Source organism: Sardina pilchardus, chromosome 11, assembly GCF_963854185.1.
Source record: "Sardina pilchardus chromosome 11, fSarPil1.1, whole genome shotgun sequence".
NCBI lineage: Eukaryota > Metazoa > Chordata > Actinopteri > Clupeiformes > Clupeidae > Sardina > Sardina pilchardus.
The window spans coordinates 34,327,763-34,355,094 of NC_085004.1; the positions used below are offsets into that span (position 1 = coordinate 34,327,763).

The 27,332-nt window shown below is 41.1% G+C and overlaps 1 protein-coding gene and 1 long non-coding RNA gene across 2 annotated transcripts; both read left to right on the forward strand.

Annotated features, from left to right (window-relative positions):
- Window positions 1-1,227: 1,227 nt before the first annotated feature.
- On the forward strand, window positions 1,228-3,690 carry LOC134096092 (uncharacterized). The gene is made up of 3 exons (XR_009940692.1): window positions 1,228-1,576; window positions 2,231-2,473; window positions 2,986-3,690. It is a non-coding gene; the product is annotated as an uncharacterized LOC134096092 (long non-coding RNA).
- Window positions 3,691-14,229: 10,539 nt separating this feature from the next.
- Window positions 14,230-25,891, forward strand: LOC134095557 (uncharacterized). The gene is made up of 7 exons (XM_062549170.1): window positions 14,230-14,310; window positions 19,048-19,383; window positions 20,202-20,615; window positions 20,796-20,969; window positions 21,123-21,221; window positions 21,979-22,038; window positions 25,101-25,891. Exons 1-7 carry the CDS (start codon window positions 14,247-14,249, stop codon window positions 25,310-25,312), a joined length of 1,359 nt encoding a protein of 452 aa, XP_062405154.1. The 5' UTR covers window positions 14,230-14,246; the 3' UTR covers window positions 25,313-25,891.
- The last annotated feature ends 1,441 nt before the right edge of the window (window positions 25,892-27,332 follow it).

Below are 27,332 nucleotides of genomic sequence, written 5' to 3' on the forward strand. Positions count from 1 at the left end.
TCTATGCTTAAAAAACTATTTCATCATACCAAAGCCTATGTGTGCAAGGATAATGATATATATTTCAAAAATAAAATATATGGGTAATCAGCTTTCAGAAATTGGGTGCCCTGTCTATCAAATGTTTATACTTTTCAGTGCGCAACTAACAATTCTAATGTTACATTGTAAGACAGTCTAGCCAAGTTAGCCAAATATTCATAAGGAATAGTGGAACAGCAGTTCTTGGTCTGGTAAGGTCAAACATGTAAATTCATAGCATACAGCATGGCTACAGCCTGTCTGGCAATAAACACACAAGGACAGACAAGGATTTGGAGAAATAACGCCCATGGAGAAATTCATTTATCGCTTGAAAGAGTGGAGTGGTGTCTTGGTGAGTGCTGGTAAACATGTTTTCAGCAGGCAGTAAGGCCTATCTTTACTTAACATAACCAATATGAGTGCATGGTCATAGATAGATAGATAGATAGATAGATAGATAGATAGATATAGATATAGCCTATTATATTGATCCCCAAGGGACAATTCAAAAATAGGGGAATATTGAAGAATACTGCTCCCCTAACAATAACAACATGATTGTACAAAACAAGTTTTATTACTGAAGTTATTGTACCAATATAGCCTATTGTAGCCTACAGCACAAGTCTTTCTTTCTTTTTAACTAGGCTAGCATGTTTGTGTAGGCCAGCATGCATATCAAAGGCTTGAAACTCACTTGGAACATCACACAAAACAGATGGTGAAGCCTACTGACACTTTAAAGACAACAGCGATATAAGGTAGCCCACGATGTCCCACGACATATTACGTTACATAAACAAGTGAACGTAAATGACAATTTGATAGGCTGTAGACTAGGATACACAAGAACACAACATACGCGAAATTGCATTGGCTAATCTAACTACTATACCACCAGTGATCGTCGAAACGGTCATGTTTTAGCACACAACCCCATAACAACATTCAAAAACAGATTAAAGCATGCTGTTGTCTTCTAACTTCTCTCTGCCAACATTCCTAGTTTCCTTTGAATTACGCTCCATGACTGGGTCTCTAGGCGCGCGCGCACGACAACCTCCGTTTATAAATATTCACGCTAAACTCCACCCATAGAAACTCAGAATCTCAGAAACGGTATATCTGGTAACACCGGCTCTCCCTAAAGGGGCTCTGCGCCAACTGTGTTTGGAATGTTCAGAGCAGTTCTGCCAAGGATTGGTTCAGAGGTGGTCACGTGTTTTATGGACGCCATTTTTACTACCAAAAGTACTTTTGACTAGAATGCTTTCTAATGCTTTCAGATGGCAGTGTTTGAGTATCGTTGGCATTAAGTCTTAATATCTTCACCATACAGCGACCCATTTTCTCACTGGACACTTTTCTGATAACGTTAACATTATAACGTTTACGTCATAAGCATTTTTAGTGATAAGACTCGTTAAGACATTTGCAGCACGGATTTTGTTTCTAACTACCCGGAGAGATGCCACTTCTGGAGGAGCAGCGAATACATCATACATCGTTCGTCTTAACCTTGTCTAAAAGGAAAACGGTTGGAACAACTCTGGTAAATAAGGTTTTTCATCTCCTACTGTTATCATTTATGGTCTTAATTTCCTTGCATTTTTGCGTTTTTGAAGCACTAAAGTGGCTATTAAGATAAGCAGCCAGTACGTAGTGCTGTGTCGTGTGTGTTTACTAATAGTGCTACAGCTGCTTAGCAGGTAACATAGCGATCTGTAATCATTGATAAACTTGTTAGTTTTGCATTTTCTTTCTTGTCGAGCAAAATAAGACAACGTCTTGTTTGCCTATTTTAAGAATGTCCTCCTGCTTGACTGAAATAGCTGGTCGGATAATTGCAGTTTGCAAGTTAGCTAGTCTTTCTATCAACGTTGTTATAAACTTTACCAGTAGCATAGGCACAGTATTGTCCAAATAAATCTGTTGAAATACACAGCATAGTTTGAAGATATGGTTTGCTAGCTATCTGTCAAACTTGGTAGGTGGTGTGCTAATCACGAATTATTAAGTGGTGTCAATACAGACTTCAGCTCTACACTGGTTGTGTAGGCTATACTTCAATCTGTCAATCTGTCAGCCCTCTAGTGAGTGTGCCATGCTTTATTGAATCATGGTTTAAGGTGATGAATGTCTGTATTATAAAACAAAGCAATATAGTAAATATTATGCTTCCTCTTTGTCTTTTTTGTTATTTTAGATGTAGGTAGAGAAGAGTCAGTGGCTGGTGAAGTAAGAGGATACAGCTGTCTGCTGATTCAAGGTCCCTGCCCCGTCGCCTCAACATCCTCAAGATCCTGTAGGCTACTGCTGCTGCTCCTTGCTTCAGCACCTTTCCCCTGATGCCTGACACCCCTCATCACCAAATCAGCCCAGTCAACATGGACCCAACATGGACCCAAGTCTCCACCACAGTGTGCACAATACACTATACACAGACAGGGTATGTGATCGGTGTCAATATTGCATTCAGACAAATTGAAATTCCTTCCAAAGAACAAGTGCTTTCCTCAGCTGGATCAATTTAAGTCAAGATAAACAACAGCTTCCTTTCTTCATCGTGTTCTACCATTAACATTATTATGTTTATATTTTTGGTTAATTAAGGCACTTAGTTGCAGTTTCTCAGGTACACTTTGCTATGATGTCATTAGTAAAATTATTAGGAGGATGTAGCGTGTGTGGTGTTAAATGGTACTGCCTTGTATTATCCAAGTCTGAGGCTGAGAAGAGGAGATTCACGGTCTGCTCCCTTTGTGTCCCATGTTTTGTGGGTGTGTGTGAGAGGGTGCGCGACAGATAACGAGTGTGGTGTAGAAGCATACACATTTAATGACAACCTGTGCACATTTCAGATTTTTTAGAAGAGCAGTCCTTACTACAGTGGTAGAAATAGTGGTATTTTTATGTACATCTACCCATTTAATGACAAGAGTTTCATTATTTTACATGCAGGACGAGAACAAAGGTACAATTGGTCTGAGGGGAGGACACCGCAGACAGCTGATCAACTCCATGTCATCTAATCAGGCCATGTAAAGGACCATGAAGGGATGGACTTGGTGGAGGACAACAATGTGACACCCGAAAAGAGTACATGGAGATCTCTCATCCTCATCCCTCATGCTTATATTGCATTTCATATAGGCCTAGATTCTGATGGTCTTGTAAATGTTTGTTACACAAGTCAGAAATTGTTGTCTTTGATTATTTAATTTGATTATAATAAATGGAAATATATTTTATTGAAAAATATTTTTGAAAACCTAGCAAGTTTGTGTGTTTTAGTATCAGAATGAGCTTGTATTGACCAAGTATATCTACAAGGAATTTGACTGGCATTAGCTGTTGGAACAATTAGACATACAGTAGTATGCAGTCAGAAGATGCATACTATAGAGCACCACAATATACATAAGGCACCTACCAATAGATTGAGTGATGGCAGTGGGAAAAATGTGATTATTGTCTGGCAGGTTTTGTGCATAAGGGTAAGTTATTATTTAACGGAAAAGTTTGAGGTCAAACTAATGGTGACCTCCATGTAGCTTTTGTAATAATAATAACTTTATATAATAATAGCCTAACTTTATGATAATAATATATTTTTTAAATAACATGTGTTCAATTAAAACTATTTTCTTTTACTGTCCCAGAGTCTATTGAAACAACATACTTATTGATAAAAAAGAAAATAAATAGCATATTTTAGTCTTGCCTCATGCACGGTCGAAATACATTGTATGCCTGAATCTGGAGGTCAGACGTCAAATCTAACAGTGATTCAAAGAGTTGCTGCAACATATAGGGATCGCTGGCTTAAGTAAGGTAAGATGTTATTCATTGTGCCCTAAACAGGCTTATTTCACCAAAATGAAGCTTTCAGCTTTCTCTTACTGCTTTATTTCAAGTTGTTTCCTCAGACTAATATTTAACTGCTGTAAGAAATTGGATAAACGAAGTTCGCCTCGTAGGCGTTTTCAGAGCTAGCTGGCTCCAACTAGGCAACGTTTATCACTATTTATCTGGTCTTTGCTAATTTTTTCAAAATGTATAATGCAGCGTATTTGCAACAGCATTTACATCTTAATGAATAGTGATGCATATTATAACATTTATAGGCTTGTTTATGACGATGTTAAGCTATTTGTTTCAACATGTCATATTCGCCCTATTGACCATCATTGAGACGAACGTACGTGACGTCACTTCTGGTCGTAAAGATGGCGCCCATGATTTGAGTTGGCGATACTCTCCACATATAGGGCACTAGAAAACACCAGAAAAACATTTCCACGCGTTGCTGTTAGCTGTAAAAAAATGGCACTATCAAAAAATCTGAAGAGACAAGTTAACAGCGAAAACAGGATCTTTAATGATGAATGGACAGAGAACTATGCCTTCATCCTCCCTAATTTTATTAATGCAAAGCCCACATGCCTGATTTGTAACAACTAGGTGTCTCTGCATGCAAAGAGTACAAGACGGCACCACGAAACTAAGCATGCTCCGCTTTAACCCTCTCTGATTTAAAGGTTGCGTTCCTAACACGCACGTGTTTGAAACTCGTGTTTTACTTTTCACAGTTCTATGTGCGTAAATTGCCTGTTTGATGTCAGGCCTGTTTAAAAGAAGTCGTGTTTTAATTATCACCATAAGCTTATGTCCGTTGTTTGAATGACAACAAGCGTTTTAGGGACTAGCTTGGAATTTGAGAACCAGCGCTGTCGCCTTCATTTGTTTTTGCATGTCGTGCGGTCACGCTGCACCTCGCTGCGTGCTTCTTCACTCGTATTCAGATGAAACAAATAGCTAAGCATTTAGATTGATTGAAATTCTTCTGTTCTGGAAAGTTACGTTTCAAAATAAAGAGCATGTTTGAGACTGGCAGTCCGATTTTTAAAAAGTGTTTTTTTTTTTTTTCATTCTCTGGTTCAAAAGATCTCGCGGGCCAGATGTTCTTTGCTTGCGGGCCGCATCTGGCCCGCGGGCCGCCTATTGCCGACCCTAAACTATCAATTTATGCAAAAAAATTGCATTAGTACCTTATGTCACACCTATCCTGGGGTTCTACCTGACTAATTCTATGATTTTGATGCTCATATTACTTACAGGTAGGCCTAGTTGAAATGGTTCTATTTTCGTTCAGCTCAAACAGTAGGCTATCATCAGCCCAAGCCACTGGCACGATGTCGATTAATCATTTAAAGGTAAACTATGCAACGTTTTCCAGTTAATCAATTCATTCCATACTGTTAGTGTAACTGCACCATAGCCTATGTTTTTTGAGCTGTTGATTGATTCATAAGTGGTGACCTACACTATTACCAGGGTTAATATTGACACAAATCGTGTTTCCCGAGAAAAGCAACATTTCGTATGATTTTGTATTCATGAGTTATCATGAATAATAATCACAAGCACCTTGATTATCAATGCAGACTGCATGGTGCTTGATTAATACACCTGTGGAAAGGGACCTGATGAAACCCATGAATTGGAGATATAGCTCTCCGTGCCCTCTACAGGTTGAAACATGGCATGGCATTTTGGTCCAAAGTGCTATTGGAATGCTGATGTAGTCCTGCAGCTTTCTTCCGAGACTACGTCACCGGGTCGTTACAAATTAGCCCTTTTCACGGTGATGTCAGACGAAGCGTTGCTGGGTATCCTCCGGCATGTCCAGCCGCCAAATACTACAGAAGAAGAAGAAGTATTCATGGGGTGCCTCTCAACATGCCTCCTCGATCCTCGATGCTCGATCCTTGAGGGGCGTTCCCACGGATCTATAACTACACTGGATAAACTATCCCATTGTCCCCCCCCCCCCATCATCATTCTTTATGTAGATCAGTGAGGATCGAGGCATCGAGGGAGGACGTATAAACGCTGCATGAGAGGCACCCAGTGGTTTCATCAGGTCCCTTTCCACAGGTGTATTGACCCATCCCACGTGACGTCAGAGCAAAAGTAAGTGCCATTTTGGACATGAACTACCAGTCTACCACGGCTAACACGCGGAAACAATTAAAAGGATAATCGAAAGGAATAGAACAACAGCGTCCTTTGGTAGCCTCAAAGTAACAATAAAGTTATCAACACATATCTTTGACATGTAATTTGCGAAACTCAACATTGGCCCATTCTAGTGGGGGAGAACCGGCACAATCGTAACACTTTTTTACGTTCTCAGTTCAGACTAGCTTTACACAAAGACGATAGACTTGAGAGCTGTGAAACTTGACCAGCACAGAGTCATACATCTATACTCCATGAAAGTTGAAACAGAATTTTAAAAATATTTTATAGTTCGTTTATAATTTAACTGAACAGTGTCATGTACCTGTGTTACAACCTAGACGCAGCCATAAAAAGTGCGGTGCAGTTGTAACGGTATAGCGTCATGGTTGTAACAGTGCTAAAACCGTGTTAAAATCGTGAATCCTATAACATATTTTAACACAAAACACTGCTGGCTTAAACAAAGAACATCTGTTTTCATATAAAATCAACAAAAAAAGACAAAATGTATGACTGATAAAGCGAATTTATTGTATGAGTGATTAGCCATTGCAGACCGTATGATACGATGTTATGCTAGCTCAGAACAACCTTTAAATATGCTTATTTTGGTCATGTCGACTTGATAAAACCTGTTAATATAGTTGATAAACTGCTTATCTCTTACATGTCTGAAGCATTTGGTCCAACACTGATAGTTGAAGTTGAAGACACGCACTGTCTCTCTCTCTCCCTCCCTCACACATCTCCACACAAAGAAAGAATGCACAAAACAGTCCTGTATTTACAATAGTGATTGTCGGACAAGATAGGGCCTTAGCTCCCGGGAGAAAATGCCACTGGTTGATACTAACTTGTTTCAGTGTGCGACATGCAGTTCGTTAAATGTGAATGTAAACAAACCTTAGCTGTAATAACATGGCGACCACCGGCTCCAGGGACGATCCCTCTGCTCACCCTGTAAATGCCCTACATCGCTGGACAGTGAAGGTGTTTTCTGCATTTTTATTTTACTCGTTTTTCATTTACGTTTTCTCGTCCATTGCATTCAAACTTCAGTCCACTACATGTCCAAAATGGCAGCCGCTCTTACTAAGGTCACGTGAGTGGGATGGGTCAATACAATCAAGCACCATGCAGTCTGCATTGATAATCAAGGTGCTTGATTGTATACACCTGTGGAAAGGGACCTGATGAAACCCATGAATACTTCTTCTTCTTCTTCTGTAGTATTTGGCGGCTGGACATGCCGGAGGATACCCAGCAACGCTTCGTCTGACATCACGTGAAAAGGGCTAATAGACCTCTGAAGTTCGCCTACAAAAAAGCCACCATCTTTGCCCAAATAAGGAGATCCGGTATCTTAACATTTTTTCTATGGGAAAATAACATGGGGATTTTCAATTATCGCACCTGTTAAACTCTCACGGGGATGATGACATTGGAAATAAAGACGTTTTTCACTACACAGTTTTGTCCACTGCCGTCTAGTGGATACTGTGATCTTCGGTAGGTGAAGACGGCACACTTTGATCTTTGCTACCCCAGAGCTAAATTACCATGCAACTTGCCATAGGCAGTTAGCTTCAATTAACTCCCGGATCTCCTTATATGTGACCCTGTAAAGCGGAACCAGTCGTTTCGGTAAAATTTAGTAAATTAAGTTATTGTGCTCACGTGAACGGCCATAAACTAAGCTTTCCAACGATATGTATATCGAGGGTATTAGACAAACTATCGCTAAGATAACCGCATCCAAAGTTGACATGGTTCTCCTGTCATGATATGCCAGAAGAGGAGAAATCACCTGTTTAAGCGGCGCGTGCACAACGGGAATGACAGCAAATGTGTTGAATCTTCGCCGGGTTAACAGTCAAAACGTAGGTTTTTCAGTGAAATGCGTTCACGATATGAAACTGTAGACTGTATACCGCCGAATTATGCGAAAACGTGAAATTCAACATTTTAACCCGGAAGTTTGTTATTGTTGATTTTCTCAAAATAACGATGTGCGCAAAACGACTGATTTCGCTGTGAATGGTCACATATGGGCAAAGATGGCAGCTTTGGATCCTTTTTGTAGGCGAACTTCAGAGGTCTATTAGGAATGAAACGCCCCAACACCTGCTGCCCTGATTAGCCTATCTGTGACCCCGTGTACACACTGTCTCCGTCCGTCAACGGATCACGGAGGTTGGATCTGCCGTATGTGTATTTGCATACACGTGGTCTGATTGGCTGACGGATCCGTCGCTGCCTGAAAAGTTGAACATTTCTCAACTTTCTTGACGGAGGCAACGGAGCTGAAGCGACGGACGGACCCACAATGCATTTCGAGTCCGCCCCATGCAAAGTGAATGAGATCCGTTGACGGACGGAGACAGTGTGAATGCGGGGTGATAAGCCATGTCTGCAGCACTCATTCCCAGATTGACACGAAATCACCATGGTTGATTGGCTGCAGCAGTGCTGCACGCCCTTCCAAATTTCAGAACATCTCGCCCATTTTGAAAACTTTTTCAGAAATGTGAAGTGGGTTATGGGGTGAAGTTACACTTTAATGGTTACTAGCCATAGACTGTATATGTAACCAGCTGTTAGCCTATTACTGTTGTGAAGATTATGTCATTATTTTTTTACTTGCTGTGCACTGCACAACTTCTGTGAGCGAGAAAGAAATCCTCCATTCCACTTGGATGGCAGAAGTAATACAGATGAAACTGTTCGGCGAACTCTCACGGAGTACATTACATTGCCAGCAATTTCCCACTTCGTAGACATTCAGTGTAAATGCCCTTGTTACACTTACAGTTAAATGTGTTGTACAGTATGTTACATGCAAATAATTTATATAAGCTTAGCATCAGGTACCGACAACGAATCTAAAGAACACTGACGCGCTGTGTCACTGTTCTCCAGTATCAGGTATTGTCTGAGGCTACGGTGTATGATATATCCTGCTTTTTGTGTGCTCTGCAGTTATGGCTGGAACATGCCCCCGGCCTTGAGCAGAAAGGATTCAACTTCTGGGGACAGCTGGTGGCCAACATCACTGAAGGACTTATGAGGGAGAGACAGAAACTTGAAATTTGTTTATAACCACCTGAAACTTCAAATCATGATGATGTCAGAAATGATCTGTTGCTACAACAGTCATTCATTCATTCATTCATTCATTCATTCCAATTATTAATCAATTCCAATCATTGATTCATTCATTGTGAGTTACATTCATTTAGACTGTGTAATCAGATGTTAGGGCCCTGGAAACAGTGGCCTCTTGACCTAAAAGTTTGTAGGTTAGCATGCAGTCAGCTGGGAAATTCAGTCTCTGCATTTATCCCAATTTGTGAATTAGGGATCACACACAGCACAGTTTAGGGAGGAAGACAGACAGGCCTAGAGTTTCAGTTTAGGCAGGAAGACAGCCTTTTCTTGCTTCTCACTTACTGATTCTGTAAATGATTTGTAAATAAATTAAGATTATTATTTAAACGTTACCTGTTTGTGTTAGTCTTCCTATGCCCTTACTGTTTGAGCCTAGGTGTTTTGTGACAGTGGAAGCATCATACCTGATAATGTAATAACTTCCCGATAATGTAATAAAGTGCATTTCCCAATGTAATACACTTTTTACTGATAATGTAATAACGTATTGCATTAATGGAAGGTTATTACATTATCAGGTTCAGCTTCATTTCGCAGGTCCTGATAATGTAATAACTCCCCAATATTGTAATAAATTAACAGCAGACCACCCGTAACTGGGGCTCAAGTGGTGGTACTGTGTAGGCAACTCTAGCTGAAGAACTCTAGCACCACCAACAGGTCAAATTTGAACAGGCATGAATGTTTATTAACTTTTGACCTGTTCATCCATTTTTAACAATGTATCACTGGAACCCTTTGGCCAAGCCGAATTCAATGTAAATTGTATGTCTTTTTCAGCCATATTGGATTTTCTGCCATCTTTGATTTTTATCAAAAACCTTTAAAAGGCTTCTCTTGACACAAATGTTGTCTAATCTTTCCGAAATGTTGCCCAGATTATATTTAGACCATGACACACGAATGCATTCAACATCTTCTTCAAAGGCTTTTAGCTGTGACGGCCTATAAAACTTTTCCTTGATGTCGCCAAAACAGGAAGTAAGCCTATTTCTCAGCAACCCTTTAACATATCTCAACCAAATTTGGTATATAGACTCATGACATCATCCTGGGGACCTGTGACCACTAGGGGGCTACATATTCTGTCCAATCTTTATGCAACTTGGCATATGATCTTCAGGCCAAGCTGAGCAAATGTGTCAAACATCTTTTTAAAAAAAAAAAAATCAAAACAGCTTGGCTGTGACATCCATCCAAATACGACGCCATGGCCGCAAAACAGGAAGCAAGGCCATTTCTCAGCTATCCTTTAACATATCATAATCAAACATGGTACATAGATTCATGAGATCATCTGATACCACAAAAATGGTGACCTTTGACCTACAATGGCACTGTATTTAAACTGTTTATTTAATTTAACACACAACAAAAGTAACTTATATCCAGAAAAGCCAGTAAAACTAGATGTACCGCAAAGCGATACATAATATTACCGCCGCTCAGTCCTGCACATTCTCTCCGCAAATATCAAGCAAGCACGCTTTTGTTTCCATCGCCTACTCCATCCCCTACTTTTATGTAAATGAGTGTGTGCATGTGTGCGCTTGCTTTTGTGTATGAGTGCTTCTCTGTCTATGAGTGTGTGTGTGTGTGTGTGTGTCTGCTTGTCTGTTTGTGTGTGTGTTTTATGTGTCTCTATGTGTATTTGTTCACTAAACACATTAACATTGTTCTCTGCCGTCACTCCAATAGATCACACACACACACACACACACACGCAGGCACACACGCACACACTCACACACTCACACACAGATACACCCACAGAGAGAGATAGAGAAAGAGAGAACACACACAGAATCTAGGAGTTATAATTGATCAAGAACTTCTACTCAATAGTCACAGAAAGCAGATCACAAAAACTTAATTTTTCCATTTAAGGAACATCTCAAAGATAAGGAAGTCCTTATCCTTACCAGACGCTGAAAAATTAATTCACGCTTTTGTCACTTCTAGGCTAGACTATTGTAATGCACTATACGCCGGCTGCAATAATACCTGTCTAAAAAGCTTACAGCTTATACAAAACGCAGCAATATGAACATATTTCCCCCATCCTAGCATCTCTACATTGGCTACTTGTTAAAAGTCGCATTGACTTCAAAATTCTACTTCTAACATACAAAGCCATAAATGGCAGGGCACCCGAATATATTAAAGATATTCTGGTCCCATATAATCCACCTAGACCCTTACGATTACAAAATACTGGACTTCTTGTAACTCCAAGAATTTCAAAAACTACAGTAGGAGGCAGAGCTTTTTGTTACCGCACACCTCTCCTCTGGAATAATCTTCCTCCCTCAATTCGTTTAGCAGACACCCTCCCTATTTTTAAGTCTAGACTTAAAACATATCTCTTTAGTGCTTCCTATAGTATGTATGTTCACATTGTTTACATTGTACTGTATGTTGTGTGTGGTGTCTTAAGCTGCTGGGACCTTGAATTTCCCCTTGGGGATCAATAAAGTATCTATCTATCTATCTATCTATCTATCTGTATGGTGCAGTGTGGAACTGCAACCACTTCAGGGTTTCATTGGAACGGACCACCTCTGCTGTGGGCTTGTGTGACTGGTGCTCCCGTCATGCCTCCCATGGTGGCTACTGACCACACCTGTGCTGGTGCTGACTACCCTCCACCATGCCTTAGTTATGCTGCTATAGCATAGCACTGTCATCGACTTCTCATGTGTCATGCCGTACAACTCTCTCCCCTCTCCCTCTGTCTCTCTCAACTCTCTCTCCTCCCTCTCTCTCTGTCCTGTCTGATACTACAAATGACTTTACTCTACTGTAACTGACCCTAGGCAGATGGGTTGGGCCCTTGAGTCGTGGATCTGTCTGAGGTTTATTCCTATATGTATCTCCAATTCTAGGGAGTTTTTCCTTGCCCCTGTTGCTCATGGGCTCTCTTTGAAGGTTTAACACTCTGTAAAGCGCCATGAGACATGTGTAATGTTTTGGCGCTCTATAAATAAAATTGAATTGAATTGAATAGAATACGCACAGATAACACAGACACACACACACACACACGCACACAGACACAGAGAGAGAGAGAGAGAGAAAAAGAAACACACACAGAATACACACAGAACATGCACATACACACATACACAGACATGCAAACACACACACGGGCACACAGAAACGCACCAACGCACACACACACAGGCTATTGTACATCACACACACACACACACACACCACAGGTGTGTGTGTGTGTGTGTGTGTGTGTGAGGGTGTGTGTGTGCGTGTGTGCATGCGTGTGGGCGTGTTTGTGCATGTGTTTTTATTTAATTATTTATGTAATGTAATTATTTATGTACGTGTGCTGGTGTGTGTGTGTGTGTATGTGCCTGTGCTTGTCTGTGTGTGTGTGTGTGTGTGTGTGTGTGTTCCTGCATGTTTGTGTGTGTGTGTGTGTGTGTGTGTGTGTGTGTGTGTGTGTGTGTATGACCGTAGCATCCAGCACCCAGAGCAACCCTTCGCTTAATACCACCATCTATAGGACGATGGGTATACAGTCCTGAATGTACACATAAAGCCATTTATTTTATTAGCCCCACATGGATGAAATTCCACAAAACTTGGCATACTCCCAGAGGGTGTCAGGTTAATCATACACTTGAAATTTGGTGCAGTTCATAACATCTCATCTGAAGGCAATTAAAGCAATATTGCATTGCATTGTCAATTTTTACCATGGGGGTGCCAATCACAAATGACTGGTTATAAGCTAAGTTGATGCAGGCTCTTGAGACCAACATACCATAAACATTTTGTCATACTCGGTGCCACGGTTCAGGTAGTTATGTATGCGCGGGGGTGGAGTGACCCCCGGGGACAAAACAAAGTCTAAGTAAGTTTCATGTGCCCCGGTGTTACGGTGTCCCAGGAATCGTTGACCAAAAATATGACGGGGAAAAAAAAACAAAACTTTGACAACGACTATATGACCACTTCGCTAGCTATGCTAGCGGCGGTCATAATAAACATGCTAAAGGGTTGCTGAGAAATTGGCTTACTTCCTGTTTCGTGATCTCTACGTCTTGTTTGATTGGCTGTCACGGCCAAACACCCTTGAATTTCAAGATGTTGAATGCATTTGTGTGTCATCGTCTGAAGATCATCTGAACAATGTTTCAAGAAGATAACAAAAATGTGTGACAAGAGAAACCTTTTAAAGGTTATGGATCAAATCAAAGATGGCAGAAAATCCAATATGGTTGAAAAAGACATTAAATGTGTGTTGAACTCGGCTTGGCCCAAGGGTTCCAGTGATACATTGTTTGTTAAAAATGAATGGACAGGTCAAAAGTTGATGAACATGGGGGGCGCTGTGGCCATTTACGGGTCCGAGTGCCCACGGGGTCCCAGGTTCGAATCCGGCCTGCGGTCATATCCCGATCCCACCCCATCTCTCTCTCCCACTTGTTTCCTGTCTACCTCTCCACTGTCCTATCATAATAAAGGCAAAAAGGCCAAAAAATATACTTTAATTTTTTTTTTTTTTAAAGTTGATGAACATTCATGCATGTCCAACTCAGACCTGTTGGCGGCGCTAGAGCTCTCAAGCTTGCGTTGCTTACACAGTATCACCACTTGAATCCGAGAAATGGGTGGTCTGCTGTTAAATTATTACAATATTGGGGGATTATTACATTATCAGGACCTGCGAAATGAAGGCTAACCTGATAATGTAATAACCTCCCGTTAATGCAATACGTTATTACATTATTGGTAAAAAGTGTATTACATTATTGGGAAATGCACTTTCTGTAAATCTGCTCTGTCTGTGTCCAGTGGTGTGAAAAGATGCGTTACTGCAGATGCTGCAGTTACGCGTCTTACAGAGTCCAACTTCCTCTTTCCAGAGGAAGTACTCACACAACGACCAAGTGTTATTTCTCTCTCTCTCTCTGGGTGTACACAGCACTGGGCTCATTTGAACTCTCTAGAGACTGACTTGTCTGTGTGTGTGTGTGTCTGTGTGTGAGCCTGACAGGTTTGCCAGGATGTGTGTGTTGCTTCAACAGATGAGAGCTTTTACTGGACTTCTACTGATTACATCGATTTATGGTAAGTGTCTGTGTGTGTGTGTGTGTGTGTGTGTGTGTGTGTGTGTGTGTGTGTGTTAAACTGGATTAAGTTATCTGGAAAATACTACTGTTACTTTAAGTGAGCCTTAATGTCTTAAGTAAGATCGGATGGCTGTTTGTTCTCATTGCGTGGCTTGTAGAGGAAGCTCACAGTATTGGCGTCTAAATTAATGTGGTAATTTCTAATGATGTACCCCTGGCGGTAAAGCTCTATACTGTACCCCCCCCCCCACTCTATTTGGGCCCTCTCTCAGCCATAACCTACTCACACATGTGTGCAGTACAGGGAGGAATTACTCACATTAATAACCTCACACATACAGTACAGGGATTACTCACATTAGTACTACACTCTACTGTACTATACAGTATACTCTGTGTCCCTTCATAATCAATAGGTATGTGTCCTGTAATACCAAGTGGCACTGATACGGTCATCCAGTAGAGATTGATGGTGATCTTGATACCACAGACCCAGTCAGACCAACGGCAGGACAAATCAGTAGCAGAGTTTTATTTACAGTGATGTGCATCAAGGGAAAGACAGCATGACTTCACCTAAAGATCCATCAGCTGCTCTAACTAGACAAGGAAATACTCAACAGCAAAGGATAGACAATCATACAGTAACAGTGGCAAAGCCAGGACACAGCCATCCCTAAGCAATGGCTGTTGATAAGAAACAGACTATAATAAGCTTTCCATGTTTAGGAACAGTACAGATATCATACAGGGTCACACTCACACAGGAGCATACGTTTAGTGTAACAGTGGCCTACTAGTGAGAAATACAGAACATCAAACCATATTGTATATAATGCTCAATTCCACTCTCTCTCAAGATCTTCATGTGATTCTACATATTGAGGGATGCCACCCACCCATCACAGCTCACAGTAGTGCACACTGTTTCTACTGTACCAGATATACAGTGAGATTTGAGATTTCTACCGGGAGTGTGCTGTTTCTAACAGTAGTGTGCTGTTTCTACCAGGTATATAGTGAGCTTTCTAACGGTAGTGTGCTGTTTCTACCTGTTATACAGTGAGATTTCTAAAGCTAACAGTAGTGTAGAACTGCTGTGGCACTACTTTGCCCTGTGTGTGTGGCACACTGTCACACACACACACAGGGCAAAGAATTGGTCAGTATCAGGCCGGGGGCAGGTCTCGCAAAATCATGGTAAAGCTTCTACGTTTTAAAGACAGACAGCTGATTCTTTCCTCTGGCAAGAAACTGAAAGGCACTAACATTTACATCAACGAGGATTTCTCTGAAGTTGTACAGCTGAGGAGGAAAGAGCTACTGCCTAAGCTAGGAGCTGCGCGTGACAGAGGAGAAAAAGCCAGTCTGAAGTATGACAAGTTGGTCATTACACCGAGGGATGAGAAATCTAATGACAATCAAACCCAATCACAGCTTTAAGTGTGCAACTTATCATTTGCTTTGAGAATACATGTATGCTGATTTGTGTTTTTATAGGAAATTAACTGTATAAATATGTCTCTTAATTTACCAAAGAAAGGATTGATCTTAGCTCATCTAAATATATGTAGCCTCAGAAATAAGGTTCATGACATTTCTATGATTTGTTTTTCAAACAATGTTCACGTTCTGGCACTCTCGGAAACACACCTGGACATGAGTTTTGATGATTCTGAGCTGGCAATAGAGGGATATAAGCTCTTCAGAAAAGACCGTGACAGAAATGGGGGAGGTGTTGCATTATATGTCAATCATCGCTTTCCTGTGACGTTTCGGAAAGATTTGATGAATGCTGATATTGAAATAATTTGGCTTCAGATTCTACTGCCACACGGTAAGCCTTTGCTGGTTGGGTGTTGCTATAGACCACCTAATTCTAATGTGACCTATTTGGATAGGATGTGAAAATCTAGACTTGGTGACTGATGAAAACAAGGATATTTTTCTTCTTGGGGACCTAAACATTGACTGGTTTTCAAAAAACTGCCCACTACGTAAAAAACTTAGTTCCATGGCTGATGCTTGTAATCTTTACCAAGTCATAACAAAACCTACTAGAATCTCTATCACCACTGGGGGCGCTAAAAAGGCGAGCTGTATTGACCACATCTTCACTAACATAAAAAAACATTGTTCACAGGCTGTGTCAGTGGCCGTGGGATGTAGTGACCATAATTTGATTGCCTTAACAAAAAAGAATAAAATCCCCAAATCTGGTGTTACAATTGTACATCGCAGGTCATGCAAGAGATTTGATCTTTGGTCTCTTTTATGAATGATGTAAATGCTGTGCTGTGGTCTGATGTAAGTCAAGAAAATGATGCTAATACTGCTTTGAAAATCTTCATGGATAAACTTATGAGGCTAGTCGACAAGCATGCTCCACTTACGAAAAGGTCCATAAAGAATCGTAGTGCACCATGGATTGATGAGGAGTTGAGAACACTAATGCGCGATAGGGATAAAGTTAAAGCAGTCGCTCAAAAATCTGGTAACAATGATGGTAGAATCAGCTATTGCAAGCTAAGGAATAAAGTCACATAAGTTAAACAATATCAAGAAAAAGATTTATTTCAAAGAGAGAATTCGCACTTCTTCAAATGATACTAAAAAACTATGGAAGACCCTTAATGACATCATGTGTAGGAAGGTAAGACAATCTCAAAAGTATGTGGAATCTGATGGCCACTTTATCACCACGCCAGCTGAGATGGCCAATTATTTTAATGACTTTTTCACCAAAAAAGTAGATGGCTTAAGATCTAGAATGCCATTACTTGATGGTGATCCAACACACAACATCACTAACTGCATTATGAGGGGGAAATCTTGTCATTTTACATTTGACACAGTGAACCCAGAAATAGTTGAGAAAATGCTCCTTTCAATTTCTAATGATGCATCTCCTGAAATTGACAACCTTGATGGAAAGTTTTTAAAAATGGCAGCGGGACTACTCTGTGAACCAAAAGGCCATATTTTTAACAGATGTATACTTAGTGGCACTTTTCCAGAGCTTTGGAAAGAGTCTAAAATTATACCCTTGCCAAAAGATGCCAGGGCAGATTTCACTGGATCTAATTGCAGGCCTATCAGTCTACTCCCTGCTCTATCTAAAATATTTGAGAAAATAATTTTTAATCAAATTTTGAATTATTTCAGTCAAAATGATCTACTAACAGTTGATCAGCATGCTTACAGACCAGGCCACTCTACAAATACAGCACTAGTACATATGACAGATTTATGGTTAACACACATGGATGATGGAAAATTAGTCGGTGCGGTGCTCCTAGATTTCACAGCAGCTTTTGATGTTATTGACCACAATATCTTGATTTTAAAGCTTGAAAAGTACGGTTTCTCACCCTTAGCAATTGCTTGGCTGAGAAGCTATCTCTCCAGTAGAAGCCAGCGGGTATTGTTCAATGGAAGTATGTCAGACAGAAATACAGTATCTTGCGGTGTTCCACAGGGTAGCTGCTTGGGACTTCTTTTATTCTCAATTTTCATTAATGACTTACCATCTGCTGTTGGAAATGCTAATGTGGTGATGTATGCCGATTATTATTATTACTTTATTTACCTCCTCACACACTGTAGTTGAGCTAGAAGAACATCTAAACACTGAGCTACAAAACATAATTAGATGGGTGAAAATGAACAAATTACTGTAATGCTAAACATATCTAAGACGAAATGTATTATTTTTGGTAAACGGAACGCTCTTGCTAAAGCCAACACATTGAATTTATCAATTGACGACATACCTATAGAGCAGGTTACTAAAACTAAACTGCTGGGAGTGAAGTTGGATAATTTACTCTCTTGGTCTGATCAAATTGATGATATTGTCACAAAAATGGGGAAAGGTATTGCAATGGCAAGAAAATGTGCAACATATGTTTCATCCTCCATAATGATTGATGTCATTAGGTCAATTGTTTTGTCACATTTGGACTACTGCCCTGTTGTTTGGTCAAGTGCTGCTGGCAAAAATATTAGAAAACTTCAGGTTGCGCAGAATAGAGCAGCCAGACTTGCTTTGCATTGCTCATTCCGTACAAATGTCTTTGAGATGCACAAAAAGTTATCATGGCTAACTGTTGAAACAAAATCTAGGTACCATCTTTTGAGATTTATGCACAACTCAGTTTGGAAGAATACACCTCAGTTCTTTTCCAACTGGCTGATACTAGCAGGTGATTGCCATAGGTATAGAATTAGACAAGTGACAAATGGGTTTTTGGGTGTCCCAGCACCATGCACAAACTGTATGATAAGAACTGTACTCTACAGGGGCTCAATCATGTGGAATAGGCTCCCGTTGGACATTAAAAACATTGAGAACTGTGTTAGATACAAGAAGTCACTTAAGCAACATTTTCTTAAGTTAGAGTCAGGCATATAAGCTCTTGTGTGAATGCTTGATCTTGTCCAGTTGCGATTATGGTGTTGGCAAGACTGTTTGTGTTTTTAATAATAATGGAATGTAAATGCAATGTAACATTTTAATATTTGTAATGTTGAAATGATTATGATTTTACTAGAGGACCCCAGGGAGACTAGCAACCCCTTTGTGGGGAAGCTAATGGGGATCCTAATAAAGAATAAGAAAGAATAAGAATAAGGGCAGTTCAATGCAAAAAATAACATATAACAAAATAACAAATAAAGCTCATCCATACTGATATGTTCAAATGATGAGAATGAATCTCCTCTCTTCATGCAGGTCTGGACTCCATGTGTGATGTTACTCAGGATGCTGCATGTTATGGGGCTCTGGGAGGACCTGTGTACCTGCAGCTGATGAGGAACACCAGAGGATATGGCCTGAGCCTCTCTAATGGCAGTTCACATGTTTTTAAATTCAGAAGATCCAAGCCAGTGTTCTATTATGAGTTCAACACCACATCAGTCCTCCAGAGGTGGCAGTTTGCTCCTGATAACGGGACCATGATTATAAACTCTACAGAGAGGAGAGACGCAGGAACATACAAAGTGCAGATCACTGAAGAGTCAACAGGGAAATCAGTGGGAGAGTACACAGTACAGCTGACCATAGAAGGTAAATCACTTCATCTCTCCTCTGATGTGATATCAAATGTACAGTAACTTCTCCTGCACTGTAACACAGAGGGGTTTAGTGAGGATCTCAAAGGGGTCTACACTACAGTATTCCATACACATCCATACACATCTGCACTCTTCACATGAGTCTTTCTCTCTCAAACCAGAGTTGTTCCTAAAATGAAAATCTATTCAGTGTTGACACAGAGTGAGTTGTATTGCTGTTGTGCCTGAGAATAAGAACATGGCGTTCGGTTTACAGAAATAACGTGTGCGTCGTGGCCGTTTTACCTCCTCGACCGTGCATTTATTTCTGTGAACCAAACGCTGTGTCGTCCATTATCCCTTAGGTATTACTGGGGAGGTGTAGGGTTAGGGTTGGAGAGAAGGTGGAGAGGGACACTCCTGCTCTCATAACATGTGGTCGCTTGATCCACCATGGAGGGGCCAGGGATGGAGAAAGTCCAGACTGTGATCTCAGTGTGACTTGTGATCTGAGCCAGTCCTGTGATGTGGGTTAAGGGAGCAGTCTGGGGTATGAACCCTAGTCTCTGGTGGACACCCTGAAGAAACATGGCCATGTGCATAACTACATTCTGAGATAATTTGTATGGTAGGAGCAGGCTTCACTCAGTCTCTTAGGTTTGTTTTTGAGAGTGCTAGACCAAACTTACATGTTTACTAAGAAAAGGAAAAAAGGTCGCACTTTGCATTTAAACGTGTTTTTATTGCACAGGAGCGTTTCGGCTTAGCGCCTTCCTCAGTGTGCTCCATAACTACATTCTGATCATCACTGTGGTTCCTCCCCTTCTCCAGCTCCTGTGTCTGATGTGGACCTGTCAATCACCTGCTCAGCCAATGGGGAGAGGAGGGCAATTTGCTCCTCCAATGGGGACAGTCCTCAGTACAGCTGGTCTCTGTATGGAAGGCCTCTAAATGAAACCTCAACCAATCAGTGCATAGAAAAGTGCACCGAGACTGATCTAACCAATAATAAAACCCATGTTAGCAATGATCCTGATAATAACCACGGAGACAATAAGAATAAGACATCTCCTGTTGTGCAGAAAGACTCCTCTTCCCTCCGCTCATGTAATAGTTCAGCTGAAACACCAGAGTCCAGTAGTAGCTGCATAGATCTCCTTGAGGGAACTCAGGGGAATCTCACCTGCTCAGCCAGGAACAACATCAGCAGCGCCACCAAGACCCAACCACTTCCCTCCTGCACAAGTAAGGACCACACTATCAGAGTTCACTTAGTTCAGTGTGTGTGTGTGTGTGTGTGTGTGTGTGTGTGTGTGTGTGTGTGTGTGTGTGTGTGTGTGTGTGTGTGTGTGTGTGTGTGAGTTTGTTTGTTGTACACCAGTGCTGACCCTTTATCACAATTGAGTTTTGTGTGTATGTTTACAGTCACCACAACACCACCACCACCAACAACAACACCAACTGCTCCCACATCTATGTCCACTGCAGCCATGACAACCAACAATGGAGCATCCATGGCAACTAATAAGACAACGTCCAATCAGGGCAATAGCACGACTACTGAGGAGAATAAGGAGCTACCAGATCACTTCATATACTGTGAGTTCAATAACAGTATTACTGATTTCATATTCAGTAGATTCAGGGAGTCTCTCTACTGCTTACTAAGATATGTATGTGTGTGTGTGTGTGTGTGTGTGTGTGTGTGTGTGTGTGTGTGTGTGTGTGTGTGTGTGTGTATTCCTTTCTCAGATCTTGGAGCAGCGGTGCTGGGAGGAGTTGTGTTTCTGTGTGTGTCTGTAGCAGCATTCTGTATCTGCAAGAAAAAGAAGAAGAACACACTCACAACAGGTCTGTTTGTGTATTGTGTCGCATACTCATATATAAGTACACACACTCACACACACACACACACACACACAGAGATAGAGAGAGAGAGAGAGAGAGAGAGAGAGAGAGAGAGAGAGAGAGAGAGAGAGAGAGAGAGACACACACACACACACACACACACACACACATACACACACACAGGTGGAGTCTGATTCCTGGCGGCTCAACACAGAGGCGCTTTTGCTTAGTTCAGAATACCGCGTGGACTGTGCAGTATGTGCTTGTGCGTATGTGCCTCTGTCTGTGTAGGAGCCATATTTATGTTTTGGTTAAATTACAGCATCTGTAAAGTAAGAAGTAAGAACAATATATTAGTTTAAATTGACATTTAGAATTGTGGGTTTACTTACCTGTTACCTGCATACTTACCTGTTACTGGTCACTGACTGTAGACACACCCCCTTGACGTGCCTGTGGCGCGAAGCAGGTGGCTTAGGCCGCTCACACAGTGTTCACTGGGTTAGATGACAGGAAGGTACAATTTTTAGACCTCAAATAGAATCGCAAACTTATCACAATGCTACCACAATAGAAAGTCAACCGGATTGTTTGAATAAATACAACATCTCTTCTACTTCAACTCTCCGTGCGTGCTTAATCTGGATTGTGTGTCGGAACCCTTCATCAACCTTACGTGGCAATAGTTTTGGTGGAATTGCCATTATAGTGTGTGTGTGTGTGTGTTTATTGATTTGTTTGTTTGTTTGTTTCCTCTCAGATGGCCAATCACAGGATGTCGTGTATTCTCAATGCAGAAAGAATCCATCCTCCCCACCAGGTCAGGAAGCACACACACACAAACACACTCACTCACACAGACACACTCAGGTAAAGTGTGTTACTGTTTGTTACTGTTTGTTATGAGGTTAAGTTTACTTTCTCCTTTTGTTCCTTTGTTTAAGGATAGTTACTGATATTACTTTACTCTTACATTCAAAGGCTCAGTGCCTAATAAATTGTTAATTTTCCCACCAGTTTGCATATCTCTAAATACTCTGCCATGGTTAACAAACTAGTTATTTGGTAATTTATTAGAGGTACAATATTCATCTGATGGAGTCAGATAAATCGTGGTTTTTCTCCTAATAACATTACCATTTAACTCCAAATGGCTACTGTTCCATTGTTCTTCACGCATGAAAAGGGAGAACGTCCGACGTGTTTCAGTGGTGCGTTTGGGACGTATGTTTTTCACCCCTTTACAAATCGAACACACATCAATGTCAGGTTCATGGCCGCAGCCATATGAAATGGGGGAAAACAACGCATCTCCGCCATGCGGCGCCATAGGAACCCATTCATTTTTTAATGAAGTTCCACCGGTCTTCAGGTACCTCGTACGGGCATCTCGTATAATCCTAGGCCTAAGGCCTAAGTCTCTCCAGATAATGACTCAAAGTATAAAAATGACATGTTAATTAAAAGTTTGACTAATACCTTTTGACGCTAAATTGAATGGGTTCCTATGGTGGAGACGATTTGATTTCCCCCATTTCAATATGGCGGAGGGCTGTGACGTAGGAACCTGACATCGAGAATATTACTACTATTATTAAGGGATATCAACATCAATATTAGTAAAGTTTAGCAGTTTAGTGTAGAATTAGGCCTAGGCCCTATTTACTGTATAGGCAGCCTTGGCTACAAACCTCATAGCCTGTGATATGAATGAATGATAGTGACCACGAAAGTAGTAATGAAATGTTCAAGTGTTGAGACCTTTTTAATGCCCTCTGAGCTTTATTTTGTGATTACACCATTAGATGTCGCTTATTTTCATGCGTGAAAAACTTTGCGTAAGCTTTACGGACGGTCGAAAGGATGCGTAGAAATATACATATTTTCCCGCATAGATTTTCTTTATAAATCCCGACGTTGACGTGGGCCTACTGCCACCCAATGACATGCAATAATATTTATTTACATAACAAGCCACTACATTGCAGGTAGAGACACGAACAATATGGCATAGTCTACTATTTGCTAACTAAATAATACTGTTTAATAAATAAATAAATAAATTGGACCGATTGAGTGAAATTGGACAATGTCCCACGGCACACCTGACGATCTCTCATGGCACACTGTGGAGTGTCTGTTGAAGGAGAGCCATTTCCTCACCACCTGTTTACTGTCCATGCCATGTAGCACCTTCTGTGGAATGTGGACATTTGAAAATTGATGTTCAATTGTAGAAAATGCCATGTCCCTTACTGCTTGCAGCTTAAAGACAACACTGGGAGAGATGATGTATCAATAAGATCCAGGTTACTCATATATTGTTGAGCAGTGTCTGTCACTTGCTGACTTAAACTTGTGATGAAGACAGCTACTGTCTACACTCTGATCGGCTGGCCTGAGATGGTAAACAATGTGTAGTTTAGCAGACTTCATGTTTGAAGACCGCAATGGCGGTCTTAAAACAAAACGCGTCATTCATGCATTGCTGCTCAATGTAGGGTTTTTTTATTTTGATTACATGATAGAATTCCAGTGTCAACTAACCATGGCATATTCTGGAGAGTAAGCACTTCATAAAGACTTTGTAAATAGTTGGAAGTGGAGAGATATCTCTCCATGTTGAAGGATCCTCTGGTATGGTTATTCCGTGGATGAGCGTGCCCTTCCATGATGTACGGACTTTACCATTCAGCAGACAGGTATTGAAAATGCTTCTGAGTATGTGACGTCTGACTGGTGGCTTTCAGAGTCTCATCTAAGCCAATCTCGCTTTATGGAGATTTATACCTACTTTTTTAAAATGAAGACCAAAGCTTTAGAGCTTTTCCTCTGTCGCACGCAAGCTATTTGTTTATCCAGCAAATAACATGTCTACAGACAAGGTTGCATGATTTTATGAAAGTATTGCAACATCGAAGCAAGTCAAATTTGTAGTTTCTTATGTCTTGCTCCTTCGAACTAGATCCGCTACCCGATCTGGTAAAGTTACACAGTGCGGTTATAGCCGAGAGAGGATCGCGGAGCAAATGCAGAAGTGCCGTTCACTCTGTTACAAGTTGATAAACCACTGACATGATTTTGGAAACATTATTTTAAGGTATGAAAAACTCTTTAGTGTTGCTTTAATTTCATCTGCTGTAGATTCTGATGTAGTCAGGGATTGATGGGTCTAAGTCCACGGGGGGAATTCAGACGCAGCTGTGTTTGGCCCAGAATGGCATTTATTTCAATGATGATTATGAGTTCACTGGAGGGTTGAGAAACAAGCTGTCATTTAGGATAATGTGAACTGCTTTTGTTCTACGATGCTGCCAGAGGAAGTTTACTTTGTTTCTGCCAACTTTTTGAGGTTTTCGTTGGTGTTTTTCTCGTGACAGCAGCAATCACGGGCTGTATCACCTCACACAGGTAGCGTAGCGTACCTGCATCACCTCACACAGCTCGCGTTAGCGTAGCTGTATCACCTCATACAGGTAGCGTAGCTGTATCACCTCACACAGGTAGTTGATTTTCAATCTGTTCAGCTAGGTTTGGATAGCGCAATTCCATCCAGTGGCAATGTCTTCAATATCCGAACAACATACTTTAACAATGGTGTTCCAAGATGCCAAGATTGTGAATATTCCATTTTTGAAGGGGACTCCATTGAGGATTGTGAACAGCTTGGACCTTTTCCTGAAATCTCCAGGGATTGTGAAGTTTTGTTCACACACACACACACACACACACACACACACACACACACACACACAGTCACACACACACAAGATACCTGTCACATATCAACACGCATCTCTGTGCTTGTGTGTGTGTGTGTGTGTGTGTGTGTGTGTGTGTGTGTGTGTGTGTGTGTGTGTGTGTATGTGTGTGTGTGTGCAGGTGACAGCTATGAGGTGGAGTATGCGGAGGTGTCCATCCTGATGAAGAAGGAGAGGAAGGAGAGGACGAGAGAGGACGACACTGTGGAGTACGGAGAGATCAAACTGCCAGGATCCACCAATCACATACCAGCAGAGGCACCAGAACCCACCAATCACACGCCAGGAGAGGAAAGTGTGTATGCACAGGTCCGCAAAAAAGGACAGCGGTGATACCAAAGGGTGTGTGTATGTTTGTGTGTGTGTATGTGTGTGTCAGAGGCAAACTACAGGGGAAACTCTGCCTCTTCTAGAATATCACAGATATAATGTAATTAAATAATATATCAATATAATATATACTGTATTACATTACCCTGCATTGCATCTAAACATGTGTTCAACTTCATAGCTAGTTTGTTCAGCAATAAGGTTTCGCTTCCTTATTTCACCCCTAAAACCCAATCCATTAAAGCCCCATAGAGGCCTCAGAGTGATCTCAGTGTGAGAGGGAGTGGATGGGGCAGTAGGATGGCCCTGACACCAAGTTATGATTGGAGGAGCCGTAATAGACCTCTGAAGTTCGCCTGCAAAAAAAGAGCCAAAACTGCCATCTTTGCCCATAAGGAGATCCGGGTGTTAATTGAAGCTAACTACCTATGGCAAGTTGCATTGCAAGTTAGCTCTGGGGTAGCAAAAATGTATAAGTTTGCCATATTAACGTGCCGCAGATCACAGTGCCTGCTCGAAGGCAGAGGGCAAAAGTGTGTTGAGCAGAATGTCTGTATTTCAGACTTCTTTGTCCCCATGAGAGTTTAAAGGGATATTCCGCCATTTTTGGAAATATGCTCATTTTCCACCTCCCCTCGAGCAAAACAATCGATATTTACCTTGTTCCCGTTCATCCAGCCATTCTGTGAGTCTGGCGATACAACTTTTAGCTTCAGCCTAGCATAGATCATTGAATCGGATTAGACCATTAGCTTCTCGCCTGCTAGCTTCATGTTTAAAAGTGACTAAGATTTCTGGTAATTTTCCCATTTAAAACGTGTCTCCTCTCAAGTTAGAAAGTGCAATAAGACCAACTGAAAATGAAACCTGGCGTTTTTCTAGGCTGATTTGACATGGAACTACACTCTCATCTGGCGTAATAATCAAGGCAACTTGCAGCTACTGGCACTACTACTGCTTGTTGTCTATGGGGACTATTTTCAGATGCTGCGTAAGATATCACTGCGCCTATGGTACGTTTGCAAGTTCCCTTGATTATTACGCCAGATGAGAGTGTAGTTCCATGTCAAATCAGCCTAGAAAAACGCCAGGTTTCATTTTCAGTTGGTCTTATTGCACTTTCTAACTTGAGAGGAGACACGTTTTAAATGGGAAAATTACCAGAAATCTTAGTCACTTTTAAACATGAAGCTAGCAGGCGAGAAGCTAATGGTCTAATCCGATTCAATGATCTATGCTAGGCTGAAGCTAAAAGTTGTATCGCCAGACTCACAGAATGGCTGGATGAACGGGAACAAGGTAAATATCGATTATTTTGCTCGAGGGGAGGTGGAAAATGAGCGTATTTCCAAAAATGGCGGAATATCCCTTTAATAGGTGTGATAATTCAAAACCCCCATGTTATTCTCCCAAGCAGGCACGTGCAGAGAAGGGGGGCTACAGGGGCTCTAGCACCTGCCCTTTTTCCCCTTTGATGTCCAAGTGCCCTTTTGACAGGACCCGTTTTTTACTTTTTAAAATGTGTACTTCCGCTAGTTCCAACGTGAATATTCACTAAAATGTCTCATTAATAGTTTGTGAAATTAGAAATGTACAAATATAAAACATTTCTGTGTTAACCCTATGAGCCCGACCGACGCAAAGTGCGTCAAAAAACACCCATTCTTCTCTGTTACATTGCTCTGCGATTATTAGTCACAGCAAGATTAGACCTATTGCACGAAAGCGCAGAAGCGGGGCTTTCCAACGAGCCTAGACACTAGTCTGTACGAAGTATGAAAATTAAAGAATTCATAAAGCTAAATCAAAGTATATAATTTACAGTCTATATTGCTCCTACTCTCGCTGGCTACTCTCGCTTGAATTACTGGCGAACCTGGCATCGCACAGACATGACACGCATATCAAATGAGAGAGGAGGAACAGGGCTTTCCATTGATACCAAATTCATCGATCTTTCTGTGTTATAAAAATAGACTAAGTGACAAACAAATAATAATGTCATATAGCTTAGGGTACCATT